The sequence below is a fragment of the Taudactylus pleione genome, unplaced genomic scaffold, assembly GCF_031769625.1.
Source record: "Taudactylus pleione unplaced genomic scaffold, aTauple2 ptg000189l, whole genome shotgun sequence".
In the NCBI taxonomy this organism is placed as follows: domain Eukaryota; kingdom Metazoa; phylum Chordata; class Amphibia; order Anura; family Myobatrachidae; genus Taudactylus; species Taudactylus pleione.
In genome coordinates, this window is record NW_028284591.1 from 15820393 (window position 1) to 15841769 (window position 21377).

The 21377-nt window shown below is 48.4% G+C and overlaps 1 protein-coding gene across 3 annotated transcripts in view; it reads right to left on the reverse strand.

Moving 5' to 3' along the window:
• PIK3C3 (phosphatidylinositol 3-kinase catalytic subunit type 3) overlaps window positions 1-21377 on the reverse strand; it is a 242291-nt gene that overhangs the window by 208294 nt on the left and 12620 nt on the right. For all 3 annotated transcript variants that reach the window (XM_088476575.1, XM_088476574.1, XM_088476573.1), the window contains exon 4: window positions 16485-16614. In XM_088476575.1, the coding sequence (XP_088332701.1) occupies window positions 16485-16614 (130 nt within the window). The remainder of the gene's footprint in view (window positions 1-16484; window positions 16615-21377) is intronic.

Consider the following 21377-nt stretch of genomic DNA (forward strand, 5'->3'; position numbering starts at 1 on the left):
CCTAAACCTCCCGCTCCCTAGCCTAACCCCTAAGTCCCCGCTGGGGGTGCCTAACCCTAACCCTCCCTCCCCCTAGCCTAACCCTAACCCTCCCGGTGGGGTGCCTAACCCTAAGTCCCTCCTGGGTGAGCTAAACCTAACCCCCCCGCGCGGCTGTCCGCTCGTGGCGCCCGGCATCCCATGGATCGGGATGCCGGGCGTCTGTCTCCCGGCATCGGGAAAATGACAGGCGTCTAGATATAGACGCCTGTCATTTAACCCTCGCCGGGATAAAGCAGTCGGGAAGCCGGCTGTCGGAATTAAGACAGCCAGTTTCCCGATTGCATCCAATAAGCCGTGTAGGGCTGCCAGTCTGAAAGGGGTCTCAGCTGGGTCGCACCCGGGGTGGACGCGTGAACAAAATCCTGGGAGCGAACCAGCATAGTGATTTGAAAAGGGGTATAAGTTAGTATGCAAATATATGCGTGATTCAGCCCCCAAAATCTCCGCCAACAGGACTGAAAGCCAAACGTGTACAGCTCTTACTAGTGCTCATGGGTTCTATGGTTACAATAATGATGTTACCACTGGTTGAAAAAAAAAATAAAAAAATAAAAAAAAAAGAAATGTAAAAAACAAACACGATCGTCATGCATGCTTCACAACATAAAGTAAATCCCAAAAACTTCTATAGGGTTTGCAGCTATAAGATCATCTACAAACTGCAAAAGCACAACGCAGAATGCTGGTTTGATGCATCACAGGGCTGTACCTGCATCTTTCGCCACAGATCCATCTGCGACTTTCTGCCAATGCTGCAACAAAGTGCTTCGTTCGTGTACATCCGTGCGTCCATATGTGTAAGGACTGAGACGCCTGCCGCCAGCCTCTATAGACACTGCGTGCATCTTTACACGCACCATCCAAACTTGCACCAGCCCTAAGGTAGGTGCGGTTTGTCTTTACGTAGTATGGCCTCCTATGTCAGCGGATGAGAGTCTCCTTACCCGGCCACGTTCAGCGACGTGCGTCTCAGTGCGCCTGCATAGCCACCCCGTCCCCCCGACCTCCCAGTCGCCACGCAGGAATGCCCCATAGATTTCAGAGACTGTAAATCTATACTGTGTCTCTGTAGGTACACCATCAGGACACACGCTCCGTACTACTCGGATGTATGGCCACAGGAATATCACCACTGCATCAGATATCGCCTTTGCGTCGAAACACAGAATGAGGCCCGATTGCACCTAGATGTGCACAAGCCCAAATAGTTGTAGGTGGGAAGTTGATAAAAAATAGAGCCCAAGATGGCAGGTACAAAAGTTAGCATTTCCCTTGGGGGCGGTTGGTTTTCGGGGAGTAGGGAATTCCAGGGTATTAATTGTTAAATGCAGACAAGACCGTATTAAGATTTCGCTTTGCAAAGGATTATTTAAATGTGATAAGCGTGCAGAGTGGAAGCACTTACCTGGCCGTTTGGTGGGGGGGGGGGGGTTTGGGAGAGTTCGTGGTACCAGAGGCTGGGTTTAATCAACATACCTTTAATTGGATGCAGATTCCACCTCCCTGTAGCATTTCCAGGCGAAGATGTGTTACATTCCACCACTGTGATAGAAAGCCTCACTCACATTCTCCCCGTGCTTAGTTTATTCCAATAATGAGGATGAAGGGGGTGGTGCTACAGTGGAAGCAGGTTATTCTCATTTAAAACTGCAATGGCCTGGCCACTTCCTCAGGCCACCAATACAACAGAAAGCCTCACAGTCTCCCCTCTGTGCCGTGATTAGTTTATCCCAATAATGAAGATGAAGGGGTGGGTCCTACAGTGGAAGGTTAGACCCATCTCTGTGACCTAGAACTAGTGAGTTTCCCAACTTAACCCAAACAGTATAGAATTAAAACAGGAGAGTGTGGCCGGCACTGAGAAAGGTACGCTATAGATCAAATCTTCACTGTGACACTTCCACTATTCAAAACCAGTCCCTTACTCTCCATAAATGGGAGCTGGGCAATATAGGACTGTTAAGGTGCCTACACACTTGGCTATGTGCTCACGATCCGACATTGTGTCCGATTTCCCCTTGGACTCTCCCCAGCAGCTCCCCGGCAGTCGTGGGCACGATTTGGTGTTAAAAACTGTCTAATGTGACAAACGATCTATCGTGCCCCCTAACTATTCCAGTGCATGGTGTCTGAGATTGTCAGATCTGCCCTACAGCACGGCAGATCTGAAGATGCGATGTATGACCAGCGGGGACGCGCATCGGCATCGTGAGTGGACACTCACGATTTGGGCATATTTTACACAATTTGTCATCACGATGCGTCGGAATTGGCCAAATCGTGTAAAATATCGCTAAGTGCGTAGGCACCTTTAGAGGTAGTGTCAGCACCTAAGATATAAGTGGTCATACACCCTATTTCACAAACGCGAAAAATGAATTGCAATTGACAAATAAGGAATGACCCAACATAAAAAAATATTAGTTAGATTAATATAATACAACTCACTATTGTAAACAAAATTAGTTTTCACTCTTGTAGACAGTAATGGTTAGAGCAGAGGTTCTCAAACTGCGTCCTCAGGACCCCACACAGTTTTGCAGGTGCACAGGTGTAGTCATTACTCACTGACACATTTTAAAAGATCCACAGGTAGAGCTAATTATTTCACTTTTTGATTCTGTAAGGAGACCTGGAAAACACGCACTGTTTGGGGTCCTGAGAACCGAGTTTGAAAACCTGTGGGTTAGAGGAATAATTAAAAATACAAATACCATAATTCAAAAACACAGTTTCACCAGTTAAAAATAAAAAATGAAAATAAAGCATAAAAGAAAAATGTAATTCTCACTTAAAACTGCAATGTGTTTCACCGCACCTGGCCGCTTCCCGCCAATGTAACAAGCCTCAAGCTGGCCCACACACATAGCGATATTTTACCCGATCTGGCCGATTCCGACACATTGGAACGACAGATCATGTAAAATATGGCCAAATCCTCAGTAAATCGTGAGTCCCCACTCACGGTCACGATGTCATGCGCGTCGCGTGCCTGCTGGTCGCACATCGCATCGTCAGATCTGCCGTGCAGTAGGGCAGATCTGACAATCTAGGACACGATGCACTGTGATAGTCTGGATGCAGGAGAGATCGTATGAAGATCGGACACCAAATCGTGTGCAAATCGTGTGCAGAGCTGCCGGGGAGAGTTTCAAGGGAAAACGTACACATCGGCTGATCGTGTGCAGATCGCCATGTGTGTGGTCAGCTTTACACTCTCCCCTCTGTGACAGGATTAGTTTATTCCGATAATGATGGAAACCCAGTAGCATAGTAAGAGAATAACGGACGAATGGGTGGTACTACAGTGGAAGCAGGTTACATACAGTAGTAGCCTGGTACGTAATAGACCTGTCACATACTGTAGTTATCGTTTCATCTTCCAACGATCTTCCAACATTCTAACTAGGTGTAGACCAATTTTACCAGGGTGCTTCAAAAGACTATGAAACGGAAGTATATACTGAAGGGCAAAGTAGGCTCAGGTTACGTGGTTCAAGAATCTTGAGTAATAATGTAACCAATGTATATGTTCTCCTTACTTATTTGGTATAGAATCTACTTTTTTTTTTTTTGGCGTGTTTGCCTGAGTCCTTAGCATACCTGAAAGTTTTCTGAGATTTGTTCTCATGTGATGCACACTGTACTGTGTTACCAGTTCTAGAATAGGTCCCTTTAGTCTGCGAGTTATTTATAAGTCTCCAATGCGCACTGCCATAATTATGAGTATATATCAAACTTCCGTGAGCAAAACAAAGCAATCGGGTCACTTGGGCATTGTAGGGATTCAGAGATCACACAGCCAGCAGAGCTAGTTGAGTTTCTCACCCCTGGGATCTTAGCAGACAATCCTCAGTAACTACCTGTGAGCGCTAAACACACGGCTAGTTATGGCAGCCATGACGGTGGTCCAATCAGCAGCCATGTCCTATCAGAGCCAAAATCACTCCCACTGACATCACTAGTGATGTCAGTGGGGCCGGACCCAGACGGTAGGCATACCCATGGGAACGCCTCCGTCTGGCAGCCACGCCCCCGACACGCCCACCAAAGGGGGCGTGCTGTCACTCACCATCGACAGCACACCCCCTTTGGTGCGAGACCCGGAGCGACAGCTTGGCAGTCGCTATCCGGGTCTCGCGCATGCGCACGACGGGGCTCCCTCCGTCATGCGCATTTGGGTACCATCGACCCGCTTGCGAGCGTCCTGCACTCGCAAGCGGGTCTGAATGAGACCCAGTGTGTACGCCTGATTCGCCGTTCATCGCATGGTATCATCTGCTGTTCTGCATGGCGGATGGGATGATGAAATGAATGACGTGGTGCGCCGTCATTCATCGGATCGTGCTGTGTGTACGGCGCGCGCAATGTATTATTACATCGCCTTGCGCCGGTGCTGGGTCGTACATTGCATAGTATTGTGTACCCGGCTTTACTCAGAGTCAGCCTAAATCTTAAAAGCAATTTGCAATGTTTTAAAAGTTGCATCTCTGTGACCTATTCACTGACCGTTACATCCTGCCCGATTTTAAAAACTGTAAATTGTGCCCTGCACTTTTGTAACAGCCTGCCGGGTGTGCCAGGTGCAGTGAAACAGTCACCGTCAGGTGAATAGATGCCATGTGCATGCACACAGCATCTTTACACTCTGCAGGGAGAGCTCTGGGGATGCCCAGCATCTCAGTGGGCACGTCTTAAGGACATGCCCTTTTTGAGTGACCATGCCCCTTTGTCGACATACGCAATAGTGCCCGTTTTCCCACAAGGTGCCCTGCCCCTCTCTGTCCCTGGCATAAACACTACGGGACGGAAGAGTTAGGGATAGGCACTTGGGGAAAGTTGGGGTTAGGCTCTAGGAGGAGTGTTTGGGAACCACTGCACTAGTGCCTAAACCTAACTGTGTGCAGTTGCACCCTGGGGTGCCGCAGGGCACTTGCAGAGGTGCCACGGGTTAGTGGTCCAGGACCAAATCAAATTATATATGGTGAAAAGCGATTGGCAGCCACCGGCACTGGTTTTACCTCTCATAAAATGTTGAAAAAAGAAGCTCAACCCTGTTCACAAACACATAACTGACCCTATGGGTGACAGGTAAGCACAAATTGCTTAAATTAAATATTTTCTTCTGAATTTCTCAATAAGTAACTTTTGGCCTAGGGGTGCCATGAAAAAAAATGCTGATACTCAAAGGCACCGCGATTCCAGGAAAGCTTGGGAACCACTGCACTTGGGGAGGGTTAGGCTACAGGGGAACAGTTGATAGGTAAGAACTTACCTTTGTTATCTCCGTTTCTACGAAGTCCTTAGGGTCCACAGGGATACCTTGGGGGGGTATAGGGCTTGGCTCCAGCCATGGACACCACAGAGTTAAAGATGTCCCTTCCAGGATGCACAGGGCCCCCTCCTATGCCCCGCCCCCAGGCCAAGGCACCTCAGTTTTAGTATCAAGCCATAGGCCGGGAGAGAGGAAAAAGGAAGAAGAAAGTCTGGAACACACAAGAGATTCACATTCTCATAGAAAAGGGAGACAGAAACTGGTGACCAGAACAACACCCTACGGAAGCACAGGGCGTCAGGGCGGGCGCCCTGTGGACCCTAAGGACTTCGTAGAAACGGAGATAACAAAGGTAAGTTCTTACCATATCTCCTGTTTTCCTTCCTGAAGGAAATCCTAACTGTTCCCCTGCCGAGAAGAGAATCTGCCACCCGAAGGAAGCATCCTGAGAAGCAAATGTGTCAAAGGCGTAATGCGTGACGAAAGTATGGACAGAGGACCACGTGACCGCCTTACAAAGCTGAAGAGCTGAGGCACCATGTCGAGCTGCCCACGAAGGTCCCACAGATCTTGTAGAATGAGCTTTCACAGAGGGTGGCACTGGAAGTCCCTCATGAGTGTATGCCTCAGAGATCGCCATGCAGATCCAGCATGCCAAAGTCTGTTGGCAGGCCAACAGGGGTGGCAGGCCAACCCCTCTTATGAAATCCATATAGGACAAACAAAGAGTCCGATTTTCTCAAAGAACTGGTACAGTCCACGTAAATCCGCAGAGCCCGTACCACATCCAAAGAAGCCTCACCAGCTGAGAGATCAGATGAATTAAAGGCTGGGACCACAATTTCCTCGTTAATGTGGAAACTAGACACCACTTTAGGAAGGAATTCGGGACGGGTACGAAGTACCGCCCTATCCGAATGAAAAATTAGAAATGGGGGACGACACGAAAGAGCCCCCAAATCGACACCCTTCTGGCTGAAGCAATAGCCAAAAGGAACACTGTTTTTGCTGTAAGCCATTTCAGATCCACAGAACCCAAAGGTTCAAATGGAGGATCCTGTAGCGCCTTCAGGACCACAGCCAGATCCCATGGAGCTACCAGATGGACACAGGGAGGCTGGATGCGAAGGAAACCCTGCATAAAGGTACGGATATCAGGCCGCGTAGCAATCCTTCGTTGAAACAAAACAGACAGGGCAGAAACATGCACCTTCAGTGAAGCAAGGCGTAGACCTAAATCCAAGCCTGCCTGAAGGAAAGCCAACACTCTCAATATTCTAAACTCGCGAGGATCGTACGCTTTAGTGCGACACCACTCAAAATAGGTATGCCACACCCTGTGATAAATTCTAGCTGAAGCCGTTTACGAGCATGTAACATGGTATTGACCACCGCTCTAGATAAACCCTTGGACCTCAAGAGGGAAGTCTCAAGAGCCACGCCGTCAAAGATAGCCGACTCATCCGGGTAGAGACAAGGACCCTGAGACAATAGGTCCGGTCTCTGAGGTAACAGCCAAGGAGTGTCTATGGACAGACATTGGAGATCTGAGTACCAACTCCTTCTGGGCCACACAGGGGCCACCAGCAGGATCTTGCCTCCTTCCTGCCTGAACTTTCGAATTACTCGAGGCAGCAGGGAGAACGGAGGTAACAGGTACACGAATTGGAAGTTCCATCGCGCCGACAGGAGCGTCCACCAGGAGAGCTCCTGCGTCTCTTGTTCAGGATCCGTACGCCCACAGCTTGCGGTTGTGTCTGGAGGCCATGAGGTCTATTTCGGGAAGACCCCACTTGTCCACCAGGAGTTGGAACACCTCCTGGTGAAGAGACCATTCCCCCGGGTGTACATCGTGGTGGCTGAGGAAGTCCGCCTCCCAGTTGAGCACACCCGGAATGAAGACGGCCGAAATATTGCCTTCTGCCCAAGTCAGAATGCGGGACAACTCCCTTAGAGCCGCTTGGCTTCGAGTTCCTCCCTGACGATTTAGGTAAGCCACCGTGGTGGCGTTGTCTGACTGAACCTGCACAGGTTTCCCCAGCAGGAACGGTCTTGCATGCTGCAGCGCCCTGAACACTGCTCGAATTTCCAATATATTGATTGGCAGTTCCGATTCCTCTGACGTCCACCGGCCCTGGAAGACGCGTGGGCCTGTCACCGCGCCCCACCGCCGAAGGCAGGCATCCGTTGTTAGAAGGACCCAATCCGAAATTCAAAGCAGACGTCCCCTGCTGAGATGAGACTTTTGTAACCACCACATCAAAGACAGGCGCACTTCCGGAGTGAGCCTGATCATCTGCGTCTTTATTCGACGGGGATTTCTGTCCCATCTGGACAGGATCAACATTTATAGAGGCCTGGAATGGAACTGGGCATACTACACCATGTCGAACGTTGACACCATGGAACCCAGTAACTTCATCGCTGAGAGAAGAGGCACTCGCCGACTGCTTAGAACATTGCGTATCTTGGATTGCAACAGGGCTATCTTTTCCTCCATCAAGAAGATCCTCTGTTGCCGAGAGTCCAACAATGCCCCGAGATGGACCATTCTCTGAGAAGGAATTAGAGAGGACTTCTTCCAATTCACTATTCAGCCGTGAGCATGCAATACAGAAATTGTCAGTTGTAGATGGCTGCAAAGGACTTGTGGCGACCCTGCCAACAACAGAAGGTCGTCCAAGTAAGGTAACAGACGAACTCCCTTCAACCGCAGGTGTGCCGCCAAGACCGCCATTACTTTTGTGAACACCCGAGGAGCCGTGGAAAGGCCAAACGGTAGAGCCAGAAACTGGTAATGGAGGTCCGACACTGTAAATATGAGGTAACGCTGATGAACCCTGGCAATGGGGATATGCAGGTAAGCATCCCGAATATCCAGGGACACCATAAAATCCCCAGGCTGCATAGCTAAAACAATAGAACACAGAGTCTCCATTCGGAACCGAGGGACTCTTAAAAACTTGTTCAGGGACTTGAGGTTGAGTATAGGTCGGTATGATCCATTTGGTTTTTGAACCAGAAAAAGGTTGGAGTAATATCCGGTCCCTCTCAGGGATAATGGAACAGGTTCTATTACTCCCATCTGAAGCATAGAACGCACTGACTCTTGGATTGCTAGAGCCTTCGTTGGATCTGAAGGACGTGCTGTTACAAAGAACTGATGAGGAGGCCTTCTGCGGAAGGAGAGGGCATATCCCTGAGATACCACCTCCCTTACCCAAGTGTCTGTGGTGGATTTGAACCAACACTGGGTGTATTGCAGAAGTCGGCCTCCCACCTTGGGATCCCCCAAGGGGAGGCCCAACCAGTCAGGCTGAGGGTTTGTCGTCCGGCTTGGCAGCTGGACGTTTGGTACTCCAAGCTTGCTTCTTGGTCTTAGCAGTCTTTTTGGGATCTGAAGGTCTCGGAAAAGACTGAACCCTAGGTTTTCCCGGAGGGCAATAGGGCCGAAAGGACGGATTTTTAGACCCAGACGGAGTCGGGGCTGAAAGTAGACATGCAGATTTGGCAGTCGCCAACGTGTCCACTATTTTGTCCAAAGCTGGTCCAAACAGGACCTGCCAATTGTAAGGTAAGCATTCCAAGCCTTTCTTGGATTCAGTGTCCGCCCTCCAAGAACGTAACCACAAGGAGCGTCGAGCTGCCACAGCCGCTGCAGAAATCCTAGAAGTAAGCAGGCTCAAATCCAAAGCTGCTTTGTTAATGTACGTAGCGGAATCCTGAAGGTTACCCACTAACACAACCTGTTCGCTGGTACCCTCAGAAACAAATGATGCTTCCAAAGCGTCCGCCCACCTTTCCATAGCCTGATCCACCCAGCAGACAACCATAGCTGGTCTAGATGCTCCTCAAGCAAGGGAATAGATAGACTTTAGGCATACCTCCACTTTATGGTCTGTAGTATCCGTCAGAGAAGACATAGACGGCATAGGCAAAGTTGCGCTCTTTACTAAGTGCGTCACATGAGAATCCACCTGAGGAGGAGACTCCCATTTAGTGAAGTAATCTTCCGCAAAGGGATATGTACGAGCCAGACGCTTGTGAGATTGATATCTTTTTCCTGGAGATTTCCAGGCCTCCTCCATGTGATCAACTAGCTGACCAGATAGAGGGAATACTGCTGCAGCTCCTTTAACCTCTTTAAAATAAGCATGAGTAGGCGCTGCAGGTAAGTTGTCGTCAGAAATTACCATGGCCGCACGGACTGCCCGTATGAGGCCTTGAATGTAAATACTAGACTTAGCCTCTGCCCCTACTTGAGGAGTGTCAGTGTCCGACAAATCTAGAATTTTGCCCTCATCGGACGAGCCGTCATCCTCATCATCCTGAGCGGATGGATATGACAATAACGGTCTTTTAGCAGGTCTATACTGATCCTGCTGAGAGCCCCGCACCCCAGAATCAGACAAACCTGGGTCAGCCTGATTAAGGACATGTTGCGGGGGGCACTGCATTACTATCGGCCCCGGAACTCCCAGAACAGGAGGCGGGACTACCGCCTGCTGTGCAAACCCCAATTGTGGAAACGTAGGAGGGGCTGCAAGCCTATTTACAAGAACAATCAGGGCTTGTGCAAAACAAGCCCAAGGTGGTTCCTGAGAGGTGCTGGGTGCAGCAGAGGTACCAGGGATGGCCAAACATGCAGCACATAACCCATCCTGAAGTACCGCCCCCTCCCCCACACCTGCTTTACATCTGGAGCAGGAAAATAGGAGAGGTGCTCCTCTAACAGAGTCCTCACTGGACATAGTGGTATGTCACACTCCTCTCACAGAAATAAATCTTAAACTGTGAGGGCTGGTCAGGAGGAACAAATAGGGATAGTAAAATGGCTGACAGGAGAATAGATCAGGCACACAGCGCTAGCATAAAGTCACATACAATGCAGAAACCCTGCACTAATTGCACTATCACTTACACAGACCTACAGCCTGGCAGTGATAGCGCTACATACGCTGACCTTATACTGGGAGGAGAGGCACCCAGGCTCCGCACCCTGCACCACAGCGTCTTTGCTCATAAAATGGCCGCCGGAGGATGAAGGGAGGCGGGCCTGGGGAGGATCACTGCCTCAGACCGCCAAAACCTCAGCGTACGGCGGCGGAGAGCAGTGATGGGGAGGAGCCTCCTGTGCGCTACAGGGAAGGCATCCTCTCCTGGCAGGCCATTAACCCCCCAGGATGCTGGAGCGTGTTCCGCAATGCTCCAGCCCCGTATCCCTGGTGGTCTAGTGGAGAGCGCAGGCATCCGCCCTGGGGATGCCGGACTGTGAGTCAGCGGGCGCCTACCGCAGACGCCCGCTGCTTACCTTATGTAGTCCCCCGTAGATCCGGCCACAGTCCAAGGCCCCCGGGGGTTCCGCTAGCTGGAACCCTTAAGAGCCCGCCGAGCTCCCCGGATCGCTACCGGTGGTCGGCACCGGCGGGGGTGTCGGAGCGGTAGCATGGACGTCCGCTGGACAGTCCTATGCTACCACTCTTGAAGATCTTCAGGGGCTATTATACACAGCCCCCCTCTGCGATGACCCAGCTCCCGGCTGGGCACCTACTGAAACTGAGGTGCCTTGGCCTGGGGGCGGGGTATAGGAGGGAGCCCGGTGCATCCTGGGAGGGACATCTTTAACTCTGTGGTGCCTATGGCTGGAGCCAAGCCCTATACCCCCCCAAGGTATCCCTGTGGATCCCTAAGGACCCTGAGGTAGAAATTTAGGGTTAGGCACTGGGGGGAGGTTAGGATACGGGAGGGGAGGGTTAGTACTAGGCACTAGGGAGGAGGGTTAGGCTATGGGAGGGGAGGGTTAGAACTAGGCACTAAGGAGGAGGGTTAGGCTACGGGAGGGGAGGGTTAGGACTAGACACTAGGGGGGAGGGTTAGGCTACGGGAGGTGAGGGTTAGGACTAGATACTAGGGGGAGGGTTAGGCTACGGGAGGAGAGGGTTAGAACTAGGCACTAGGGAGGAGGGTTAGGCTACGGGAGGGGAGGGTTAGGACTAGGCACTAGGGAGGAGGGTTAGGCTACGGGAGGGGAGGGTTAGCGTAAGGGTATTTACCTAACGCTGTCGGTATTCTAACCGCCGAGATCCCATACCCAACCCGTTACTTTGCAGGTGTGTTGTCCAAGTATTAGAAGTCTGTTTTTTTAGCTAATTGTTATGTATTTGTGATTGCCGTGTGGATAAAGTATTAATGAATTACCTCCCATTTCATATCGTACACGCTGGATGGAATAGTGTTTGGATTATATCTCCAGATTTAAAAGACTTCGGTCTATTCTCACACTGTGCTGCTTATCTGCATTATGACAAATATCCAATCTTACTTTAGTAAATAATTATATAAAATGTGCGCTAAACCAGACTTTCTTTACTGACAGGTTACCCGTTTATTGTGGTAGAAAAACACGCCGTACTGTAGATAGAAGACCACTAAGGGGTTAAGTGGCTTTAAGCTTACCAGGAACATTTGGGTAGGAGATGAAAAGAGTCATAAAAAGGTTTCATTCCACCCACAGTATTCTGCCCTCGGTACTATTAAATCTATTCACATAACCTGAGGCTATAAAGAGGAGACTTTAATTAGGCTTTCCTTTAATATGAAGGTGAAGTGGCCTTATAAAAAAAGCCTGCTATTCCATGAAAACAAAGGCAGTGTTTATTGATCACATAAATCAGCGCTGGAGATGTTGGACGTATTAAGGCCTGTCCCCGTCTGCCGCACTAATCCTGCTTCTCCAAAGTTACAGCTTTCCAGCCAGAGGAGAGGCCAAAATGCAGCAGAAGGAAATGGACAAAGATCAAAGAAATAAAAAGAAAACGAAAAAATGAACTAAATGTCTAATAGTCGCAGTGGGAGGAACACTGGGTTATTGGGAAATTGGGGAGCTTATGGTTCATAGAAATAAAAATAGCTTCAAAACAAACAAATCGTGGACATATAGGAAGAGTTTGGGGTAAATTACATATATAATGTAACATAGGGGACATGCATGAAAATGCTCCGCATTATGTAAACTAGAAGCAAGAGGAATTTCGGAAACTTATATTATATATATATATATATATATATATATATATATATATATATATATATTATTATCAATAAATCTACAACCCGCAGAGCTTATCAGTCATTGCAGAAATAGATGCACAGGCGAGGTGGCGCTTCTGTGAGGATATCTAGAAAACATGTGCTGTTTCACAAGCAATGCATTATGTTGTCCACGGTGACTTGATCGCTCAAGAACTCTCACAGGAGATTATACTTAAATTAATCGATCTTAATAACAAATATTTAATAAAGGGTATTAACATTATTCGGGAAGGCAGCCTATTTAGGTAGCTGGGAATTTATGGAAGGAAATACATAATCAGAACCCCAGCATGGGGGTCTCATACAGTTGCTGCTATTTAAATATAAGATAGTAGAAACTATTTACCAATGACCTAGTAGAGTAATAGATTTAAGCCCGCCCAGTTCCATTCTGTTTTATATGCAATGCCAGATCTTTCGCAGTATTTACTGACCGTAGCACAGTATCACTTCCCCTCTTCCTCAATCTGTGTACAACGCTCACGTCTCTCTGTAAAGCCAACGCACCCGTGGCCACATACTGTACTAAGAGTAACATAAATCACATAGCATATGTTGGTAATAACGTAAATCTGTACAGGACTACGTCATTATTTTGTTGTTTAATACAATTCTCATCATTGCCAGTGATTATTATTTATTAGGTTCCACAAACTGGGATGTAATCATTAGGAAGATATTCATAATGTGTCGGCAGTTATGTCAATATTTTTAAAACGTTGACAGGCAACATGTGGGCAGGAGTGTTAGGCACTAGGGCAGGGAACCTTTTTTCTGCCGAGGGCCATTTTGATATATATAGCATTATTCGCGAGGCCGGTGCAGGCCACGCCCCCTCCGTGTGATGTCACACAGGGGAGGAGCCACAATCGTTGGTGATTACGGTAATGCCCGGAAGAAACGGAGGATGTTCCGGGGAGCTGTAAGGGCAGCGGTGTGACTGTTTGAAGTGTCCTAAGGAAGCTCCAGGCGGCACTGCTGCATAGATTCTGGCTGCAGGGTGTCATTCTAGGCACCCTGCTAGCTAGATGAGGCTAGTAGAAAAAAGCTCGGAGGGCCAGACCAAATGACTCCCGGGCCCCTGGGCCTGAGGTTCCCCATCCCTGCACTAGGGGGAGGTTAGGATTAGGCTGCTGGGGGGAGAGGTCTAACATCAGCGCCGGAACCCAGAAGCTGTGCTGAAGGTAAGTCACCGCTGGGCCACGAGGGCTGATATGGCGACATTCTAACATGTCAGCATTTTCATCAGTGTCTACATGATTAATGTCGACATTATGACCATGTTGACATTCTCATGTCCACACGATGACTGTCAAAATATAATAGCACAAATTCTAGCGCCGTACTATCAGCATACAAACCAGTGAAAGGAAGTAAACATACAGGGGCTGATTCTGAGTGGGGAGCAAATATAAGAAAGGAACTTTGCACCTGGACAAACCATAATGCACTGCAAGTGGGGCAATTACAGATATTATTTGTGCATGCAGGGTAAATACTGGCTTCTTTTGCATGTAGCCCACGAATGCTGGGCAGCTTCATTGTTACCCTGCAAGTTAGCTCTAAACTAGGACAAGGAATGGGAGTGAAATGTCGCCGGTTCAAATCCCGACAGCGGATGCCCGACATGAGGAGATCCCGACTGGGGTAGGCAAGTATACTAACCCTCCCTTAGTGGTGCCTAACCCTAACCTTCCCCCGAAAAGTGCCTGAACCTGACACCCCCTGCCTGCACCCTAAACCTAACCTCTCCCCGGTGGTGGCTAACCCTAAACCTCCCTCCTAGGGGTGCCTAACCCTAATGCCCCCCCCAACCTAACACTAACCCCGCTAAACTCCCTAATACTAACCCCCCCCGCAGATAATGCTAAGGGCGCCCCGGACTGCATTCGGGCTGGCGTCCTCGACGTTCCTGGAGTCGGCCCTTGCCAGGATTCCGCTGTCTGCATTGAGACCGGTGCCATGCGGCAGCTGGTCTCATCACTACATCCCCTAGGACACACCTCTTCCAAATCTAAGTCTCTCTGCACATCTTACATCTGCCCCCGCCTGCAGTGCAGCATTGCTTTTATCAAGGTGCAGAGTTACTGGCTCTTTTCATGCTTTGCTCCCAACTCTGAATGAGACCTACAATGTTAACAAAACAATACACAAAACACGCACAAATTCAACCATATGAAGTAGACCTGCGGTACTCGAGTGTGGATCAACTGACTGAGCGGCTTCCAGAACACAGACCAGACCTGCTACTGTGGCCTTCACAAAAGAATCCGGTCATGCTCACCTCCACCTAACTTTCCAAGAGAGTTCTCTGGAGCTCCCTGGCCATCTGGATCCAGCTCCCACGACCTGCTATCCTTCCACCCGATACTGGTGGGACTGCCCTCTGTCTCCTTCCCCTGACTGTATCTGAGCCTGCGCGGAGCCCTTCTCCTGTCTCTTCAGCTGGCATGAAAAGTTTGCCGATCTGGCTTGGAGCCAGGATGTCAGTATGTGTGATGCTGCTTTGGCTTCAATGGTGAGATTGTATCCATACTGTACATAATGTGCGCAGTGTGAGGCATCGCGGCATGTTATTGCATATGTCTGTGCAGTGTGAGGCATCACAGCAGGTTACTGCATAAGGTGTGTGCAGTGTGAGGCATCACAGCAGGTTACTGCATACCGTGTGCGCAGTATGAGGCATCACAGCAGGTTATTACATACCGTGTGCGCAGTGTGAGGCATCACAGCAGGTTACTGCATACCGTGTGCGCAGTATGAGGCATCACAGCAGGTTACTGCATACCGTGTGCGCAATATGAGGAATCACAGCAGGTTATTACATACCGTGTGCGCAGTGTGAGGCATCACAGCAGGTTATTACATACCGTGTGCGCAGTGTGAGGCATCACAGCAGGTTACTGCATACCGTGTGCGCAGTATGAGGCATCACAGCAGGTTACTGTATACCGTGTGCACAGTATGAGGCATCACAGCAGGTTACTGCATACCGTGTGCGCAGTATGAGGCATCACAGCAGGTTACTGCATACCGTGTGCGCAGTGTGAGGCATCACAGCAGGTTACTGCATACCGTGTGTGCAGTGTGAGGAATCACAGCAGGTTACTGCATACCGTGTGCGCAGTGTGAGGCATCACAGCAGGTTATTACATACCGTGTGCGCAGTGTGAGGCATCACAGCAGGTTATTACATACCGCGTGTGCAGTATGAGGCATCACAGCAGGTTATTACATACCGTGTGCGCAGTGTGAGGCATCACAGCAGGTTATTACATACCGCGTGTGCAGTATGAGGCATCACAGCAGGTTATTACATTCTCCTGCACAGCATTACTATTCATTTTGTGACAATTTTCTTTTTTTGTCTATTCTGCAACAAACCCTTATCCTTTAGGCACAAATAGTACATTTATGTAAATATAAATTAATTAATTTTTAAATATACAAATACATCAGGGAATTGACTTGTGGAAGTACGAAACACAATGAAGACCCGGATGGTGCGGGTTAAAAGCTATAGATGATACACTCCCCAAACTGACGGACATCATTCCAAGGCACAGCAACCATCTGCTCCTCTTGTGACGCTTAACACTGTGCTAACACTTACCACACACCGTACAGGGGCCACACACCGTACAGGGGCCACACACCGTCCAACTCACCTCTGCACTACATCCAGATCTCCCAGCTCTCCCCCAGGACCCTTCCCCCAGTTCCAGGCCAATTCCGCTTCTCACCCCCAACTATTACCCCACCTAAAGGGGACAACTAAACTGTAATGTTAATGCCTTTATTTCATATAGCATCCTGGTGGGAACCCCAACTATACAACATTATAAAGAGAGACCATCTTCAATCCAGAAAAAGCACAAAAGGATGACTCGCACTATGTTTAGGGTCTAGATGCTATAAAATGCCGCATGTTATTACAGACCAGCAATAACATAGGAAGTCACAGAAATGCTGGTGCCAGAAGATGGAATAAAATGTTAGGTTATATGGGGTTATACATCATCCAGTCCCTGGAAGACAAGGTTATAGACTAATTATATGGACAGTGGGGATTTACCTTGGCCAGTCTGCTCATCTGATCTTCAGATAAGGAGCTACTTGTCCTTCCAGGCGTCTTGGTTGGTTCTGACCCATCGGCTTCGATATTTGGCCACACCTTCAAATCATGCATTCCTTGCCGGAACATCCTGTACCCACAATAAAGAAAAAAAAAATGAATGAGATCAGGGATCCCGGCTCTCCTGTCCCGATTGTGGTCTAAAAGATAGAAAAATCACACGTCATACAGTGTACTCGCTACTTGAAAGTTAGTTTTTAATGGGACAAAGATTTTAGCGCTCAATCTTGCATTCCCATATAGATGTGTCCTCATACATCTAGTCGCAATACGCCAGGTAGCGCGAGATGTCCGGCGCAAGTGAGTCCTGTGTGACTCTGGAAGCGGCTGGCTTTTTTTTTTTTTTTTTACCCCAAACAAAAATGCCTCTTAGGGCCGTATTCAATTAGACGCGAAAAGCCGTTTTCCGCGGAAAAGTATTGCGGGTGGCATCGTTTCGGCAGGCGGAAAAGTATCGCTGTATTCAATTACAAATAGTTTTCGTGTACGCAATGTAATGGGCGAAAAAGATTCACCTATGATTATGGGTGAAAAATGCAGAATTGCGGTTTTGGGGTGCAAACGTCGGGAAACCACTCTGCACCCTTGGGACAGCCCCCCAAAGCATAACTGCATAAAAAAAAAAAAAAAAAAAGAGAGAAACACCCCAAAAAATGACTGACAAAATGGGGTGAAAAAGTACAAAGATTGGGTACAAACTTAAAAACTAGCGAAATAAGCTTTTTTTGGGGGGTTGGGGGGTGTCTGCAAGTATGGGGGAGGAGTTTTTTTTTATAGCAGGTGCTTATTGAAGGGGAGTTTTTCCCGTTTTTTTAAAACGTCATTTTTGCAATTTTTAACCATGCTTGCACCCATATTCATGTACCCCAAATTTGCTGGGACTAGTTATTTTCTCAAATAAAACCTCCTGAATGCTATTCTTAACCACTTGTGCAAAGACGCTAATTAGCAGCTATTGAGAGCATTTGAGTACGCCAAATAGCTTCAGTAGGGCTATTCGGGGACATCTACATTGATCCCCAATATTAGTGCATCTTTTGGGGGGTGTCAGGCTGATTTCCCCAAATCTGACAGCACTTTTCGGCTGTTTGCGTTTAGCCGGGTCCCATTTTCGCGTCCTTTGGAATTGAACAGGGCGAATAGCAGGGGCGCGTCCGATAAGTTTCCACGTCCAATATACGCGATGTAGGTGGAAGGTAGATTCCGCCGACGGTGGCTAAATTATCGTGGCTAGTTGAATACGGCCCATAGTCGCAAGGTGATGTACTAGGACGCACCAGGAGACTGTGCTGATTAATTTGATATGTGACACTTGTATATCTGTGTGTGCACCTGAGGGCAGGGACTGATCTTTTCTCTGTAACAAGCTGCAGAATATGTAAAAATATATATATATATTTATATATCCAACCAAACCTTCCACAATAAGAAGCAGGCGGCACTCCAACGGTCTTGATCAAAAAGTTTTAGTGCCTAATAATACAGCCAACGTTTCAAAGCTGGAGAGGCTTTGTCATCAGGGTGTGTGATATATATTTCCTAGAGTGCCCTTCTACACATATATATATTTGCAAAGTGATGTGAATAGGTAACACAAGCAGCTTCTGCTGATTAAAATGATATGCAGCATGCCTGTGTTCTGTGTGCGACTGCAGGTTTATCTGCATGTGAAACGCTACATTACAGTTTCAGCGGCTGTAACAGTGTAATGTAACATTTTGCATGCAGACACGCACACAGAACATAGGCATGCCGCATATCATTTTAATCAGCAGAAGCTGCTTGTGAATTCTATTCACACTGCTGTGCAAATAAGACTCATTTGCAGGTAAAAAGTCGCAAAACAAATTCAGTCTGCGCAACCAATTCACACAGAGCTCACGCGTTATGTGTAGCACGACTAGTTTGTACGTTTATGCACACACAAGCAGCGCTACCCCCATTCCCAACCCCAAATGGCCACAGCCTGTCAGTCTTGCTGCTGCTTAGGGGGGAGGCGGGGGGGGGGGGCTGCGACCACCATCGCAGTCAGTGGTCGGCACATGCGCCGATCATTACACATTGGAGTTGTACACAAACCACCAGCTTTGCTTACAGCTCCGAACCAGGCCGTAGTCACTAGGCAGTAAGAGCATTGTAGAACATCTGACCCATGGGATAGTGTATTTAGCTGAATGTACAGGTACTGCACAGTAATGGTGCCACTGACAGTAGCTCTCTTATTGTGGTGGTGAAAGCCATTAAATGACATCCCAAAAAAAACAGCTGCAGAACATGTGGACGCGTGTACAGGAGCTGGATGTGTGTGAAGTAGAAAACTGCTCCTGATCAACGAATGCCGTACAATCCAAAAGCACAGTGATCACTTTAAAAAGGACACTAAGTTATGCAAAGTAAAGAAAAGTGTCTTCCTGTGATCACAAAAAATATATATCTAAAACATCCAATAACAAAGGCAAAGATGCTGTAAAAACATAAGCTGGTGTGCTTTGTTATCAGTGACAGTACTATAGGATTCATTGGGGGCGATTCGTTGGTTTTTCGCCGGCGGCTGGTAGCGCCATGAACCAAACGAAGCAATTCAATTGTTGCTCCGCTAAGGCGTGAACAGCTGCCGGTGCCCGGCATTTCTGCTCCACCCCTCCTGAGGAGGAAAGCAGTAATGTGCCATAAATTCTGGTTTCGGGCTCCCTAACCTGGACTTTAGAAGGATTTTGCCCTTTTAAATGGCTAAACCCTGTCTAATAACCCGCTAAGAGCGCGATAATGAATGGGCTGTAAAAACAATAGAATTGCAACAATGGAGACCTATTAATTACCGCAACATAAAAAAACAATTGAATCGCCCCCATTGAGTTTAGCTAGGGGTAGTATGATGTGCATAGCAGAAAAGCTCTCTTCATCCAACCTTTTTCACAAATCTATTTAACTTAAGAATTTCTCTAAAACAAGTATTTACATATTTGTAAATGTTAACACTTTTCTATATTAATTAGTAGCAGTAATTAAACTGTAGTTTCGTAATTTAAAAGGAAAAAAAACTGACAAAGCGAATCCAAATGGGCTAAATAACCATGCTAACCAATATATGCCCAGTAATGCCCGATGTCCCTGGTCAGCCGCTCATTCTAGGTCAGAAGCAGCTATCAGCCTGTTGTACCCCAGCTCTGCAAGCCAGTGACTAGAACGTGGCACTGTGCTGCCTTCTGCGGAATCGGTATGAAATACCGATGGACGGGATGTCGGCTGTCAGTACACTGACAGTGGCACCCCGAAGGTTCAATTCCCGATAGGGGAACGGCGAGTACTGTTGTCCTGTCCTATTTACATCCTTTTCTGTACCCCAATACTAACCCTCCCTACCTTGCACGTAACCAGGTGCCTGAACCTAATCCCCCCCCCCCCCCCCCGCCCGGAGCCTAACCCTAACCTCCCCCCCTCCAGCAGCCTAACGCTAACACCCCGCGGAGCGCCTAAACCTAAGACATAATCCCCACGGCTGATACTCTGATGTTGTCTCGGCGTTCGGGAATCCGATGCCGGGGGGTTACGGCTGACCGCATCCCCCTTTGGTAATATGAGATTGTTTTTGCATACTAGTTACCAGGAAGCGAGAAAATTTGGAAGGAGTCTGCGTTATATAGAGGCCGTTATATTACAGAATGTAACTGCAAGACCTGGTGTGCCTGAGGACTAGCAGGGTCATTCAGACCCGCTCGTGAGCGGCAGTACGCTCGCAAGCGGGTCGATGTTCCCCCACTGCGCATGCGCACGACGGAGGGAGCTCCGTCGTGCGCGTGCGCGAGACCCGGCGAGCGATGGGCTCTCCATCGCTCCGGGTCTCGCACCAAAGGGGGCGTGCTGTCGATGTTGATTGCCTCCTTTGGTGGGCGTGCCTGCCAGACAGAGGCGTTCCCATGGGAACGCCTACCGTCTCATGCCGGCCCCACTGACATCACTAGTGATGTCAGTGGGAGTGATTTTGGCTCTGAAAGAGCCAAAATCACTAAAGGGCTTGCGGCAGCGAGACCCTACCGCAGGGTCTCCGTCGCAAGCCCGATGGTCGCGATGGTCAAGACCATCGCGACCATCATCATGGGGACGCTCCAAAAAAAGGTAGGAGGGCCCTGATTCAGAGCGAGCGCTCTGGTCAGAGCGTTCAGCTCTGAATCATGCCCTAGGAGAGGCAGGAAAAAGTGTCCTACAAGGTGATTCATGGCAGGAAATATGGTGTGCGTAACAAAATATCTTCCTTAGTGTTCTCAGCTATCTTCAGCTCAAGACATTAACATATAATTGGATTTTTGCATTGTTATTAGTAATTTTGCTAGGATCTGGTGTCATTGAAAAAAAAAAAAAGTTTTAACATCTGTCTGTCCAGCACACAGTACATGATTTATAAAATTATCTATGAAAAGCCGCGGTTTGGTGAAAAGCTTTCACATGTGCGAACTTTTCGCACAAAAATACGTATCACGCAATTCAATTTTCAAAGTATTTGCATGTATGAATTCTGCATAGACAAAAACCGGCAAACTGATTTCACCATCTCAGAGCAGGTGCAAAACCCCCTATTATGGGCTAAAAATGTGGAGACTTGGGCCCTGATTCAGAGCCGGACGCTCTGACCAGAGCGCTCGCTCTGAATCAGGGCCCACCTCCATTAATATGGAGCGTCCTCCTGGATGCTCGTATAGCTGTGGGTCACCACCCACAGCATATACGAGCGTGCAGGATGATGGTCGCGATGGTCTTGACCATCGCGACCATCGAAACTGCGAGCAAAAGCCTGCGGTTGAGTTTTTCAACCGCAAGGTCAGGAGTGATTTTGGC